Below are 16,466 nucleotides of genomic sequence, written 5' to 3' on the forward strand. Positions count from 1 at the left end.
TATTGCAGAATGATTGTGTATATTTTAACATTTGTGCATAAAAAAGATGTATGATGTAATACGTTGCACATATTTTTCGTTAAATTATTTTATAAAGAATTTCATTTTCATACATTGACAAATGCATTGACAAAATTTCCTATATTCAACTTATAAATTTATCTAAATAACATTTTATACTACGTATTTTGCTGGACGTCTTCAAAGCTAATTGTGATCAATATTTGTAGTCCAGCGAATAAATTATACACATATTATAAATGTTAAATATTTTACAAAATTTATGAAATTTCTAGCTTACAAACTTTTCCCACTGTTCTTCTTAATCTTTTAAATATAATCATTTGCGATTGATCATCGATGCAATCCAATTCTTCGATTTTAGCCATGAATTAGAGGCTACTTTTATAATACCTATAGAAAGGTACATTTGTTTCAGCTATCAGCTAGGTGGTATAGCTTTGGCAGTTTGTCCAAAACCTAGATTAGGCCGTGTACCAAACCATGACATTTTCCATTCTAAAGTTTCTTGTAGCAATCGCTCCTCTTCGGGTGAAAAATGTAAAAGAGTAGCAACTGCTCTCGTTAAATGAAGGGCCTTAAACAAATACACAAAAGTTAAATAAAAAAATAATTAAAAAATTTAAATTTCATTATAATATTGTTAACTCTTATATAAAAATTATATTGTATTTCGTATTCTTATATATATATATTTAAAAAAGATTAGATACTTTGTATTGATGGTTTGAACGTATTAAATTTACCTCATATTCCCTACTTGTTAGGAACTTTATGAGAACATGTTTGAGATATTTAAAGTTAACATCATCATCTCGTGTATTATTGTGCCTGGCAGTGACTGTTTTTGACGAACTGGGCTTGAGAATCGCCGCAGAAGGTTCAGCATCACTATCCAATGATGAAGACGGAACTCTCAACTCTCGTTGAAGAGTCTTTTTCATATCGGTTAATCGTTGCTGTAAGACTTTAATTGTCTAAAATAATTATTATTAAAATATTTAACAAATAATATTCTTTTAAAATATATTTTTATCATTTAAGTTTTAAATTAAATTTATTAAATTTTACCTTAGTCTTCTCATTTAATTGTTCTTCAAGATCCATCAAGCTACTTTTGAGTAATGTTTCATTCCTCTCCATTTTTTTTCTATTTTGTTCCACATCCTCCAATTCCAACATTCTCTGTTTGGTTTCTTCTAGCGTTATCATCGCTTGTTCTATTTCCTTACTTTTACTTTGTAAATTATGTTCTAAAGTTTCTATCCTATTTTGTAATTCTATATTTTCTACTTCCTGTCGCCTATTTTCTTGCTTCACAATTTCTATATCTTGAGAAACTTGAGCATTTCTTAATAATACAGTATCTTTTTCATTTTTTTCTTTTTCTAAACATACTTTTAATGTTGCTGATGCTGTTCTTTCAGATTCCAAATCTTCTCGTAAACGCGCTACTTCTAAATGCAGGGATGAATTATTCATTCGTTCCCCTTCTAAAGTCAAACGAATATGAGCTAATTCTGAATTAGCAGATGAAAGTTTTGTTGTTGTTTCTTCCAAATCTTGCTTTAACTGGGTTATCTGCTTTGATGATGATTCCTGACAAAAAAAAAAAATAACAAAACAACGTGAGTGGTATCTAATATTACTATATTAAAAATAAAAACAATTGTAATTTAGCAATGACTAAATTTATTAAAATATATTTCATTATTCATATCTTTGGGTTTTATATAATGAATTTATTGAAAAATAAAAAGAAAAAATGCAAAGCATATGTTTCGCATTTTAACAAATATTGGAACGAAAGGTACAATTGGTAGATTAAATTGATAAATTTAATAAAATTATTTTCAAATAAAATGATGATTATATGCGAAATCAATATGTGAATAAATTACACTATCGGAAAAGAATATAGAAGAATTATTACAAAAAAATTTTGAATAAGTTATTTTATTAATTTGTAATTTGAAATTAATGGCTTTTAGTATAATTTATAAATAAATATAAAATTATTTATGAATACTTCTATGTAATATTTAAACGAAAACATTACGGATTGCACCATTAATTCCAAAATTTAAACCTGCAATAAACTTTTAAATAGATTAGATTAATTTTAAAAATATTTTGCTAAAACTTTTCAATAAGATTTAATTTTATTTAACATTCTATCTTTTATTTTATACATAATATATAATATGTTTCCTATTAATTGTATCCGTTTAAATACGCATTCCTAATATTTACAGCAACGTAAATATAATCAGACTGTGTCGTTGGTGTAGCAAAATATAACATGATTTATTAATCCTGTAAGAAAAATCGTGTACACATTTGTGTGTATAATAATATATAAAAAGCCATTTGAAAAAGAGGAGGATATAAAAATGGGTTGAAAACAAGCACAAAAACGAATGCAATAAACGATAATTTATTTGTTCTTTTCTTTATTTCATAAATAAAATATACAGAAATGCGATCGTACATAAAAATATTATTGTCGGTACTACCTAATTTTCATATATAAATACACGCGGAGTGGAAATGTAGGATTTTAAAAAGTTGACTACAATTATTTTTGTTTATTGATACGTAATGCTGATCTTGATAAAATATAATGTACATAATAAGTTTTTGCATGCAATAAAAATAAAAAAATTATGAACAAAAGAGTGTGCTAATAAATATGCGTAAAATAAATGTTCTGTGCGTTAAGCATCAAGCATCTTAGAAATAACATGCAATATAAAGGCGATATGTAGTTTCCAATTATACATTAAAACACGATTTTTCTACGCGTTCGTGTATACGCATTTTAGAATTTTTACATTCATAATGTAATGTCATGAATATTCAGTATTTTATAAAATAATTAAAATGCGAATATTAAACAACTGTGATAAAATAAAAAATAAAAAATTCTTATGACCACAGTTAATTAATTCATAAATAAAAAATATACTTAAAACTGAAATATTAACGTTCTCTTTGAAATATTGAAAAAAAAGATACTTATAGCGAAAATTTCATATTGTTAATGAAATTTCAATTAAAAACTTATTATTCGATACTGTGATCATTTGAAAGTATGCCATCTGACAAATAGGGAATGTTCGTTTCTTTTGCATTTAAAAATCTAACAGAACAATCTTCTTCAAAACAATCTAACCCATGCACGACTACATATCGCGGTAACTCACAATTTGTCGTTTAAATTCGTCCACCTCATCATCGACGCTGGCCCGGAGCTCTTTTAGTTCCGTGGCCATCTCGTCGATGTCCTCTGCCATGCGCAAAAGCTTGGCGTCTTTCGTCGCCATGACAACATTGTTCACCTCTATTTCAGCTTCTAACTGCTTGATCCTTTGCTTCAGTTTTTCACTTTCTTCCTCGACTCGTCTTCTTTCCAAACCTTCTTCACCAGCCTGCCTGCTAAGTCTCCCAACTTGTGTCTCCAAGCTAGATATTTTTCCTGACCAACTAGTTTTTATATCGGATAAATGAAGGTGAGCTTCTTCTAACTTTCTTTCTAACAACGCTCTTTCTCTCATAAGATCAGCTATTCTTTCATCCACCGTTACTTGATCATTACTCTCTAAAGCGACTCTTTGTTCTAATACAAAAACTTTATCTTTTAAGTGACGTACTTCCTCTTCAGTTTGTGCCAGTTGACAGGATAGTTGAGCTCTCTCGCGCTGTGTAGAATGACGTAGCGTCTCCATTTCATCCTGAAAATGATGATATTATTATCACGAATGTCTCTCCAAGTTTATTATTATTACATTTTGCTCTGCAAGCTTTGTTGCAAACCTTACCAAAGCATTGCTAATACAGAAAGATGAATAGAATATTACAAATAATCCAAACCTTATGAAGCCAAGAATAAGCGAATGATGAATTTGATGATTAATAATAATAATGCTGAAACTGAACAAAATAAGAAAAAAAATTTATGAAGCAAAAATAAATTAGTGTTAAATAAATTTTTTGTTCAGAGATTTGAAATTTTCTATTATTTATTACAAATTTGAATATGATAAAAATTTAATTTTGTAAGAGATATTTTATTGTTCGAAAATTTTAATTATTCCACGCTGTTACGAGAGTAACAACATTGGAGTATGAGTACTGCAGTAAAAACAGTTCTGATTTATATCAGATTTTATATGAAATTTTATTATAAGATGAAAAACTTTTTTTCCATCATTAAATCACTTCCAATAGTTAATACATGCATTTCTCCTATGTTATAAAACTTTGCACCAAGGAGAGAATTATACATAAAGAGCAACACTGATGTAAGTAAAATCTATAGAAGTTATTTATGTTGCAGAATAGCAGCAAAGCTTTGAAAACGTACCTCTAGCATCAGCGGTAGCAGCAGCGAATTAGCGGAAAATACCGCCTACTCTGATCTCCAATGCTCTCGTTTATCAAAGTTTTCCAATCTTCATGCGTATGTTGTTTTCACAAAACTTTCAGTATCACTTAGGTTTTGCTCATGTTCCATAACCAGTAAAAGAATATTGTTCTTTCACAATTTCTTTGTACTCAATAAAATGCCTGCTCTTTCCCAAACTAAGTTTTAATAAAATGGAAGCAAATATTTCCTACCAGATATTGGAAGCACATTTTAAGAGTACAAATAAAAGTTATGGAACATATGCTCATTTGTTTTATTTTAAAATATATCCCAAATATTCTAAATATTCAAATAATTAATTCTTGGCTAAGTCACTTGTTCATCATAGTTTGATACTATGTGTCAATACAAAAAAAAATGTGCAGAAAAAACGTAGCAAATGTGACAAAACAAAAAGCTATATATAAAATTAAAAAAAAGAAAAAAAAAAAAAAGAAAAAAAATAATGAGAGGCTCAAAAAATATAACTAATTCTTAAACAGAAGCGTGCTTATACCTAAAAAATATGTTTATAATTATAATTTTCATAAAGATCTCATAATCAATACTACAAAAACAAATAATTTTTTCTATATTCATAATAAAATAATATTTAATATTTATTTTTAAATCAAGTTGTTATTAAATTATTTACATATACATAAAAAATTAATTTATTTGCAATAAGAAATAATATTTATTAAGAACAATATTATACAACAAGAATAAATTAAAATGATAATTTTATAGATCAAGAATTATCAGTCAAGTGATTTTTTTTCTATTATTAAATTATAAAAATAAATAATTGTAAAAAGTATGGCTATTATTTTATAAATCATAATATTCGTATATTAGAAATATAATAATTTATCATTTTTAAAAAGATAATTATTAATCCTTAAAAAATCAATTGCCAAACTCTGCAAAGTTGAGATATATACATTTTATAAATACATAAAAAATAAATATAAAATACTAAATACATAATAATAATTGCATATAGTTATATGTATATAATTCAATATTATAGATAAAATATATTTAAAAATAAAAAATATATTTAAATATATTTAAATTAAATTTAAAATATGCTCCATATATATTTACTCATTTAAATAATATCAATCATTTAACTTATATTAACATAATTATATTGAATAATTATGTTAACATAATTGTGAAGTTTATAATATATTTCACATGATAATTAGATTCAAATGAATTATCAAATATTTTACTCACCTGTACATTATTTAATTCATCTTCATATCTTCTAAGGCGAGAAACTTCACTTTTTAAACTGTCAATTTCTGCAATGGCTGCTTTTAAATGATGTGTTTTTTCCTCCACTTCTTGTTCCTTTGCCAATAACTGAAAGAAACAAAGTAAAATAACTAAATTATATATAAAATATAAATAATACTTTTGAAACATATAAAAAAACATACTAGGTGTTTTATTTTTGCCATTTCTTGAGTTTGAAAACCTTCTAGTTGTTCTGCATCTTCTTGAAAAGTATATAATTTTTTCTTGTACTCTAAAATATAATATCATTATATCATTAATGAAAATCTAAATTGTTTAATTTAATATTATAATATTATAATTATAAAATATACCTTCTGCATCTTTAAGAGCTAATTCCAACGAATGTTTTGTATTTTGAATGTCTCTTAATTCTTCTTCTAATTTATTTTTATCTTTCTCCTGTTTTTCAACTACTTTTTTCCATTCTTTTTCTTTTTCAAAAAGTCTTACTTTCCATTCCTCTTCTTTTTTTTCCATTCGTTTCATCAATTCTATCTCTTTTTTTGCCAATCTTTTTCGCCATTCATCTTCTCTGTTTTCAAGTTTTTTAATATCTTTAGCAGAGAGTTGCATATTATCATTTAATTTAAAATCAAAGCTATCTTTTTTTAATGAAACAGGTGGAGAAGGTGAGGCTGTGTTTTCTTCACGTGAACCATCTAATGAAATTTGAGATCCACTAATACTACTTGTGGATCCCGTCTATAAAAAAAATATTATTACTTTAAAAAATTAATTGACAAAACAATGTTTTATATCGTTATATCACAGACACATATTTATAAAAATTTTTTATAATTTTAATTTATTTAGTTTAAAATTACTATAAATATTAAAATTAAAATAAATTTAACTACCAAAAATTGAATTAGTTAATGAAATTAGTAATATTTTAATCAATTTATGTAAATTTTGTAATTATACAAAATTAAGCAGTATACATATGTGATATTAATGAATCATCTGGTAAATATACATATGTAGAATTAATAAGAAATATCTAGCATAAAATATATACATACATATTATCAATACTTTCTTAAAAATTAATGATTCGATATTATTATGAATACTTATAAACTTTTTTTTTTATAAATAAATATTATCTATTTATGAATGCAATATCGTACCTACATAGATAATAATTATACATAGAAATATGTTTACCTGAGACATATGCCTCGAGTTAATAGCACGCACATTGCCGGCATTTCTAACGACAGTTGACACGTCACTCCCTATTTCTTCTCGTATTTTATTTTTTAGCGTTGCAAACATGATGTGATAACCTTCAAAAAGACGAGCAAAAAATGACAATTACCACCTGTCAATGACAATATTGTGCTAATTCTGTGCTCGTCTATCGGAGAAATATTAAAGAAAAGGGAGTAAAAATGTATTATGCCGAAAATTCATTCTTTACTGATGCGTTATTGATACGATTAGATTTAATTTAGCCATATTTAAATATTTGATATACACACGATGACAAAAATTTTATACATATTTAAATATCGTATTAAGGTCAGATGTCTGCCATACTCCTCACTACCGTTCAATCACTTAAATAATCACTGGTTTTAAAGTTTGATATATATATGTATATATATAGGTAATGTTTTTAGGAAAGTTCCTTATTTTTAGAAAATTAACACAATGTATACAGCGCGAAATGCAAATGATTAAATTGCAATACACCACAAGAAATCGAGATTGATAATAATTCATAATATATTATTTTATGATATTAAAAAAATTGTTTTACACATATATGATTCAATTAGAAAGGAATAAAAACTCTGCACTACATTAATACAGTACTTTTTATCTTCTTATACGCAAAAATAATTATATAATGTCGTCACTGTTTTATTAAATGGCGTTTTATCGTGACTCATTCTTATTATACTTTTTAACCAATAAAATTATCAATATACTAGGAATATTTTATTTTTATGTTAAATATATATATATATAATGTTGGTAGAACTGATATAGAAAGTAATGTGCAGTGTGCATTTAGCGCGTGCAGTGGAAGCATTTAGAATTAATGTTTTCAAATTTGACGGTTTAAAAGTGCATGTGAGTTCCCATTTTTCATACGTATTTTGGTAATGTGTGTTGTGAAATTAAATAAAAAATGGGAGACTTCATGGACGAAACGGCTGCTACAACAAATTATTTTGATGTGTAAGTAAATTTATATATTATGTATTTGTTTAATATTATTTTTATTTCTTAAAGCTGGAGATCTTTGTTTGCATGTGTGTTTACTATATATATATACTATATATATATATATCCTTTAAATATCAGAATTTCAAAAGAAAATTATATGAAATTATCTGGAATTATAATTTATATCTCTTTTTATATTTATATTTTTTTTATATATTTTATATATCACACGTTATATCACATTATATATTTATATATATATTTGAAATAGTTAATATAATAGAAAAATTTATTATAACATTTTACAATTTAAAATCCTTTTAAAGAAAAAATTAAAAAAATATTTCATATTATTTCATTCAATAATTTTAATACGATATAAATATAGTAGGAAACAATTTTATCGACAGTTTTCATGAAGTATCACGTTAATGGACAAATTCCTTTGCAGTAATTTATTTTTGATCATTACATTCATAAAATTATATTTTTTTCTAAAAAATTTATATTGTTTTTGATAATATGCTAATTTATTCAAGAAATCATATATGCAGCTGAACAATGTTTTAAGATCAAGTTTTTTTAAGGTTAGAAATGATTGTAATAATATTATATAGTTTAATTGTTGTTATATTATTTTCTTAATCAATCTTATATAGGTTATTAAAAATGACTTTAATTTTATAAAGAAGTAATCATATATTAGCATTAGTAATTACAGTACTTAATCATAATAATTAGAGTTATTGTAAAAAATATGAATTCATAGAATTCTAAAGTTATGTTTATTTTTTTCTTTGTATATATCTGTTAAAAATATTATTTTATAAAATTATATTTTGCATGACTTGTGCTGTATGTTATATTATATATTGTTGTAAAATAGAAATAGAAATATTTAAGCTGCATATTACAATAATTTATATAACTTTTTATTATAATTTTTTTATATAATATTTTTTCTCAATTTATTTAAACAATGATTATCATTGAATAGGGTTAAAGATCACTTTTTGTTTTAATGGTTCTCAAATATAAGTTGTATTATTGAAATTGAGAGATATAATTCATTGCACATAATATAAAAAATTATAAAAACTTTGAATTATTAAATATGGTTATCAAATTTGAATATCAATATTGATTTGTCGAAAAGTGTTTGAAATTATTATTTGTCATTTTATTTCAAATAAAATATGTTTGACTTGGAAAAAAGAGTATATTTTAACAAATCGTTCGAGTAAAATCAGAAAAAATCTTATCAGAAAAAAATAATGATAAGTGATAATGAACAATATTTAGTATACAATCTATAGTTGTTTTATGCGTTGGGAATTTATGAAATTTTTTTAATTCTGAAGTTAATTTGAAAGTTTGATTCGTTTTTTTAAAGTAAATTAAAACGTGCGTCATAATTTTTTATCATTATGTATATTCGTGATATATTAATTAATAAAAACTTATATTTAATAATCATAAGTTTCATTATATTATTAATTTTTTTTTATTTTTTTATTTTTTCTTGCTATCCATAAAAAATGAATCACAATCATTTTCTATTATTATATTCCTTACCATGGCTTTATCTCTTGTTCGATTCTCAATTGAGAGACACTGCGTTTGACCGATGTACGCCGTGCTTTCGCGTCTTTACAACCCTGCTTTTCTATCTGTTTTTGTCGTTCGGTTCTCCCTCCGCTTCTCCGTCTGCTCTTTATCTCCACTCCACCACCTCCCTCCGCCGCCCCCGTCCGTCCATTCGGTTGGGGTCCATGCGTCGGCCTGCGTTGCTCTTCGATCAGCCATACGAATCTTCCGACCTTAAACCCTCCGCTCGTGCCGCCCCTTGATCAGAACGTGAGCCGTGTCGCCGCCTGCCTGCTTTCAGTTGCGTTCATTCTATCGTTAGAGTAGGATCGTTGCGTGGTGTCACGTGCAATAATCATCAGTATCTTCTTCGTTTCATTCGTCGAAAGTACACGCGCTATCGTTACCGATATGGTGGCAACGTCTGAGCGGATGAATGATTGAAAGTTTTATTAAAGTTTCATTAAACGATCGGGAAAATTAAAATTCTTTTCAGTCAAAAAATTCGTCTAACCGATTGGGAGTGTTTTGTTCAACGATGGAAGACAATAGACGACCGGCAAGAAAATTATTGTTACTCTTTTCCAAGAGGACTGTGCTAAAATACAAACTGCTGATTCAGTGACAGGGTGTTGCGTTTTACCGGACTGCATTTTATCTTTTTTTTCAATCCATTCTTTTTCTTCGATATTCGAACGGAACTTCGTATTGAACGTTAATTTTGAACCTTATGAAAAAAGTGTTTCGTGAAGAGGAAGAATATGCATCAGGACACAGTGGTGTGAATCATCTGGCGTGTCGTCTTGAACGAGAGTTATCTCCGCATTGATCGGTCCAGGAACATATAGGTCGATCGTGGTAACACAGTTTCAACTGTGTAGAATTTATAGAAACTTTTTGTTCATCGTGTTACATTGTACTCGAATTGTACGAAAAAAAAAAAAAAAAAAAAAGAAAGAAAGACTAGCTTTCGATTTATACCTTTCTTAGAAGACTGAACAGGAAGGACTTTCATCGGTGTCGATCACGTTTACACCGATATGCTCACTTGATTAGCCTCGAGTACATTGACATTCTGTGCCAAATAAACGTGCCAAAGCGATTCATTGAAAGTACAAGTTATTAGTATTATCGTGAGACTATTTTTGCGATTGTTATTATATTGTTGTTATAGTTTTATTCGTAAGTTCGTTTTATATGCGTGTCGTTTTACATACGTGATTTTGTCTCTCTTCGTACGGGGACAGTTTTATTCGTACAGGAAGTTATATTTTTCGGTATACCGATGAGGAACAATTACCGCAATATGTTTTTTGCCGGCTACGGATATTCCAATCAACATCAAAACAGCCCACCCTCGCCGACGAGATCCAGCGTCTGGGGTAGCATTTACAGCCCGTTTCGGAAGTAAGTATATTACATACATGTCTGTATTTGGTCTGATATAATATGGGAATCGAAAGGAATTATTGTTCGTTCTCTTTCTGCTTTTGATTTTTTAATTTCCTCATTATTTTTATATTCCCATTTGATCCTTAGTGAAATTTAAAATCAAATATAAGTACATATATATATCAATTGTGAGGATTAATATTTCGATTTTACATTATTAATATTACATTTTAATATGTATTAACAGATTGAGTATTATAAATGCAAGTCGTGTTTCGTGTATCGTAATCTATTATATAAATATGATTCAATATCGAGAGATGATGGATTCAGAAGGAAGAATTTTTAAGAATTTCGTATAAAACGTCGTTTATCATCTCATTTTAGTTGAAGCGATTCATATATAATTATAAATCGAGAAAAGCTTTAAACAAGTATTTAAAATGGTGCGATGAATTTAACTTTATTCGAAGAATATTATATTAATTTTTTGAATAATGGACATCCAGTTTGTATTTCATTTTGTAATTGATAAATATAATTGAGTAACTAGAGATACAATAAAGTGCAGAATGATATTAAAATATAAGCTTTGTTGTTGGAAATTTATCGGCGAATCGAAACAAATTGAAGCTACACAAAAGATGTCTCCCCTTAAATTTAGTTCCTTAAATTTAGATTGTTTGTCATGAATATTTTGGGGTTACACCTTACTCTGTTAGTTTTTCGATGCATACAGGGAGAGTTTCGGTTTGACAGCTTCAAATAACAGCATCAAATGTTTCATTGTGGAACAGGAATATCAAAGAGGCCGCCAAATGTATTTTCTTTCACCCTGTGTATCCTTTTAATTCTACGAACTTTGAAAATTCTTCTTCCTCTGGTTATAGAAATATTTCCATTGGTGAGATATTTTTCAATTGTTTATTTTTTTCCCCATTTTAATTTTTCTTATTTATAACATACGATCGATAAATTAATATACATCGTAAAATATTTATTCCACTTTATGTCGACTGATTTAGATTATATAGAGAAAAAAGGGGTTGATATCATTTTCTCAGACATACAAGTATCGGAGGAATAGCTGTCTTGTTCGTAAAATGAATCATAAGTAAACCGTAATGATTAATAGTTTACTTAGCTTAAGTTACTTATACAACGTAATCCTCTGTTTTATCGGAACCCTCTGTTTTCTTATTATTACCTATTTAAGTTGATGCGATCACATTTATACCTTTTTTAAATGGACTACTTATCTTATGTACATTCAACAAAATGTTGGACTTGTTTCAACCGCATGAAAATTCACTGTCTGTTTATTTTTAATTTTAGAATTATTTATTTTCTTCCTAAAACCTACTATTGTAATATTTTATCTAAATTAATGAGATTGTAGTCAATTGTGCTTATTCTAGTTGAATATTACATGAAAAGGTCAACGTACCTCGCCAACGAGTCATCTTCAATTATACTTCTCTGTAATCCAAACATTGGCCTCGAAACAATTGTAGCTTTCGTTTTCATTATTAAGAAATTCCTTTTAAAAACGAGTTTTAACCATTTAAACTTTTTTGACAATCAATGTTACCAAAGTAGAAAATATTCTTAGGGTTTATTTATTAAATTATCAACTGGCCGATGATAATAATTATTTAACATTCTTCCGCGAAACATTTTTATTTCTAATAATGAATTAAGAAATCAATTGAGAAGCGTAATGGAAATTTTTCCATTCGTTTTGAAAAAGTCGTGACATAGGAAGTAATATTGCGACAGAATCAGAATTGTATCAAATCTACATACTTAATGCATACGTACGTATAACGTATGATCGTGTGTTATTCGTTAAAAGCCTTAATAAACTCTGTCGCCCACCAGACACCTACTCGGTCGGGCATAAGAGTACGGCAGCCAAGTCCCTCTATAAACAACGTTTCCATTCGACAGGATCGAGCTAATTGTTTAACTAGGCAAGTTAATACGTTTAACGATCCGGTAATTGAGGGAACTTTGCACGTCGACATGAATATGCTCGTTCTAATATCGTTCAACATCGTACCGCGTTGCGAACGTTAAAGAATGTTACTTTCAGTGAAAATAGATGCTTATTTTAATTCTTATTTTTTCGAATACTTTTTCTCGAAACGAACAATTAATGTATCGTACTTTGATCGTTCGATTGGGCATTGCATGAGAGAATATCCTAGAAGAATATCCTAGAATGATTCCACTCGAAGGAAAAAAGATAATAGAAAAATGGAGAAAGACATTAGAGATTCTAGAAGGAGATAGGTACTGTTAGAAGACTGAAACAGAATAGTTGATATGTTCGTAGAGGAACAGTGCGGCCAACAATAAGTTAACGGTATCCTTTAATCCTCTACATAAGCAAATCCTTCAGCCTTTTATTATTATTGATGTTTTTACTAAGAAGTAAACTATGACTTAAATTACAACAACAAAACAAGTCCAAACTATTGAATTTTTTAACTTTACACGTAACTTTACATGTAATGTTTCTTGTTCCATGTTTTTCGATGTGATTTGGCAAATCTTTTTACTTCAATTTTTTTTTTTCTTATGATTTAAGATAAGTTCTATAAAACAAAACAAAGCTTGTGAAAAGCGATTAAAGCTTTCGAATTGCATGCTCCTGTTTCGGTCCATGCCACCATATCTGCCCACCGGTATTGATTACTTACACAACCACCTCCATCTTGCCAGATGACGACAACTGTGTACGTCATTTCGTAAAATTGTTTTCGTTTTCTTTTCAAACTGACGATTGTAATATTATCTCGGACATATTCCGATCATAGGATCACATGGATGCAGAATCAGCAGAATAAAATTCCAAGCGATGGCGGAAAATAGGATGAAATTTATCGTTTGTTATTTTTTATTTTTGTATTTTTCTGTATATATAGTTTTTACTATAAATAAATTTATTCATACAAAGTGACAAGTATTATCTGTCCACAGTTATCAATGAAAGCTTGTTGACTTTGCTTCTTTAATCAGTTTTAGCTGTTTATTTACATTTAATTTTCTTTTTTACGGAGAAATTGATCGTTGGTAGTTGATTTTACAGTAAAATATATTTCGCATATATTTTTTTGCTTCTTTTATATTATTATTTATATTGAACTAGATAAAATAAATTCACACGCTTCTAATTAATTTTTATGCATGAAACGCAACGATAATTCTCATTTGCATATTGTGAGATACGTTATGAATTATGTAACGAATCTCTATTGTGACCAATTGTAGTTTACGAATAACGCAGATGTGTCTTATCTGTTTTATCCGTTTTATCTAATTAATTTTATTTTTTTTATAATTATCTAAAGAAAACTTTAATCCTCTATATAAGCCTGTATTTCTTCTTTAAAAACCGTTTAAATCAACGGCGCGACTCGCGTAAAAACGATAAAGAAAAACGTTGGAAAAACAGAGAAAATGTGAAATCCTCTCAACAAAAACTGCAATATCCTAGCGCGACGGGGTAATTGGCGACCATCGGCTCGTGACTCATCGTCTCTAAATCAACCCTCACTCCCTCCCCTCACGTCCATTTGCTTTAATCATTCGTCAACAGCCAGCCTCGCCAACCCCTGTCGCCCAAAAATCGGACAAACTTTCCATTTCGTTTCGAGTTTAGGGCCTCCCGTTGCCAATTAATATATTCCCCTCTCTCTCCCTCTCTCTCTTCCTCCCGATGTCTCGACAGCGACTCTCTTTCTCGCCCAGAGAAGCAACCCTGCCTCGTAAAGTGGCCGATAATAATATCACCCGCCACTCTTCGTTCCGGGGCCGAGCAACTTCACAAGATTCCGAGAAGTCTGGATCCGGATTAGTTGTAGGCGCGTAAAGGGTTGTGCTTAATATACATCGGGATGTGTGTGGCTGGGGGGTGCCGCGGATGGCCACCGCGGTTTCGGTTGCGGTTTCTCTACGGGGTTCTTCTCGCCGAGGTGAACGGGACTACGACTACTGTGCCCCGAGTCTTCTAAATAAAGACCCCGTGTGAAAAAAGGAAAAGAGTGACGGATCTCCTCCCCCCTCTTTCAGCCTATGAAAAAGATGAGAAAAGGTAATGACACGCTCGCTCGAGGTCTGGTGTGTCATTTTTAACTTCGTTAAACGTGTATGGGTTGACTTGTACCTTTTGAACGCGCACAGAGAGAGAGAGAGAGAGAGAGAGATGTTGTTTTAACGGAGAACTATTATTTTTCTGAAGAAGCGGTATTATTAGAACGAGGTTCTTGTTTGAATTTAATTTAATTCGATGTTTTTAAATTTAACGAAATCGAGCCTGTTTATGAATTGTTCGTTCGAAGACGGATTTGAAAACGATGGTGGCGAGGTCAGATTGGCCAGACTGCACGGTGCTCGCGAATAATAGCGCGGCTCTTAGAACTTGTTAAAGATCCGCGACAAGGTGGAGGGGACGTTATCCGTTAATTATTCATTTCGGATTTCAACAGTGGGCCAGCGAGAAATAGCGTTTGGATGAAATCTAAATTAAACCTTTCTGGAAATTCTGCATTTCCTTATTGCTCGTGGCCCGCAACTATAAATCACTGACATGTCGCATAAACGGTTTTACATCAAGTTAAGCCCCGGTTCGTTAGAACGTGATGAGAATCGCGATCGAAATCTGGGTCGAATTTAATTATAAACGAATCGTTTCTTAAATCCTGCGCCCTCCTGCCAAGTGTACTCTCACGGATGTTTAAAAGCTCGTTGAAGGTAATTGTCACGCAACTGTCTTATGCGTGATCGTATTGGCGTTCTCGGGACAGTTGGAATGATTCGAGAATTCAAATTTCGAATTCGAGGCGTCGATTTCGACTGATTAATCGCGCATCTATGCGCAAGCTTCGTCCTTAGGGCCGATGTTTTACTCTTAGCCATCGTCGCGCTGGAAATAGAAGGCAACCTTCATCTTGATCCTTTTTAAAAGTTCCATCTCTAATTCGGTCTAAGTCGTACAGTCTATTTCCTATGGAATCAGGAGCCAGCGAGCACGTGCCTCCGCTCCATTTTCGGTCCTATTCCGAAAATAAACTGTCTTTAAGCCTCGGTGACGTTCTTTCATTAACGTCCACAGGAAATGTAAAAAAGCTTTACATCCTTTAACGTGTTTCTCCAATTTATTTCCTTTTTCTTTTTCTTTTCTTTTAATTAATATATCTTCTTTCTTTGTTGCAGCACAAATATGCCATTGCAGGACATTACGATGAGTCAAACTCTCCCATTAATGAACGGTGAGTACTTTTATCTCATCTTAGATATTAAATTTTTCCCCGATCAATTTCAAATTGAAAATTCTTAAAACTTGATAATGCAAATTTTCGACGAAAAATCGTCTCGTTGGGAACGAAGTTGAGAAGAAATGCCAAAGCGATAGATATTTTTATCCCGGCAAATGACGCGTTAAGACGTTAAGCGATTTAACGATTAATGGCCGGTTAAAATTTTTCGAACCTCTATCGATCATCCAAGGATGGACCGGATGCAATTTTACGGTGGTCGATCAAGATGGATCGTTGCATAAGTA

General features: G+C 29.5%; 2 protein-coding genes across 3 annotated transcripts in view; one reads left to right on the forward strand and one right to left on the reverse strand.

Moving 5' to 3' along the window:
- Window positions 1-319: 319 nt before the first annotated feature.
- LOC107999775 (golgin subfamily A member 1) lies at window positions 320-7,645 on the reverse strand. Its single transcript, XM_017059798.3, has 8 exons — window positions 6,908-7,645; window positions 6,052-6,442; window positions 5,881-5,969; window positions 5,675-5,803; window positions 3,228-3,755; window positions 1,093-1,620; window positions 768-998; window positions 320-598 (listed from the first exon to the last, which is right to left on the reverse strand). The coding sequence occupies exons 1-8, from the start codon at window positions 7,016-7,018 to the stop codon at window positions 443-445; spliced, it is 2,163 nt and encodes a 720-aa protein (XP_016915287.1). The 5' UTR covers window positions 7,019-7,645; the 3' UTR covers window positions 320-442.
- Window positions 7,646-7,748: 103 nt separating this feature from the next.
- The window catches only part of LOC107999769 (centrosomin), a 28,378-nt gene continuing 19,660 nt past the window's right edge, over window positions 7,749-16,466 (forward strand). Inside the window, exons 1-2 of one of the 2 annotated variants that reach the window (XM_062086777.1) lie at window positions 7,749-7,930; window positions 16,118-16,173. In XM_062086777.1, the coding sequence (XP_061942761.1) occupies window positions 7,881-7,930; window positions 16,118-16,173 (106 nt within the window). In that variant the 5' untranslated portion in view covers window positions 7,749-7,880. Of the gene's footprint in view, window positions 7,931-8,437; window positions 10,913-16,117; window positions 16,174-16,466 lie in introns of those variants that run through there. The other variant, XM_062086776.1, reaches the window with a different exon arrangement.

The sequence above is a fragment of the Apis cerana genome, linkage group LG16 (genome assembly GCF_029169275.1).
Source record: "Apis cerana isolate GH-2021 linkage group LG16, AcerK_1.0, whole genome shotgun sequence".
Classification (NCBI taxonomy): Eukaryota; Metazoa; Arthropoda; class Insecta; order Hymenoptera; family Apidae; genus Apis; species Apis cerana.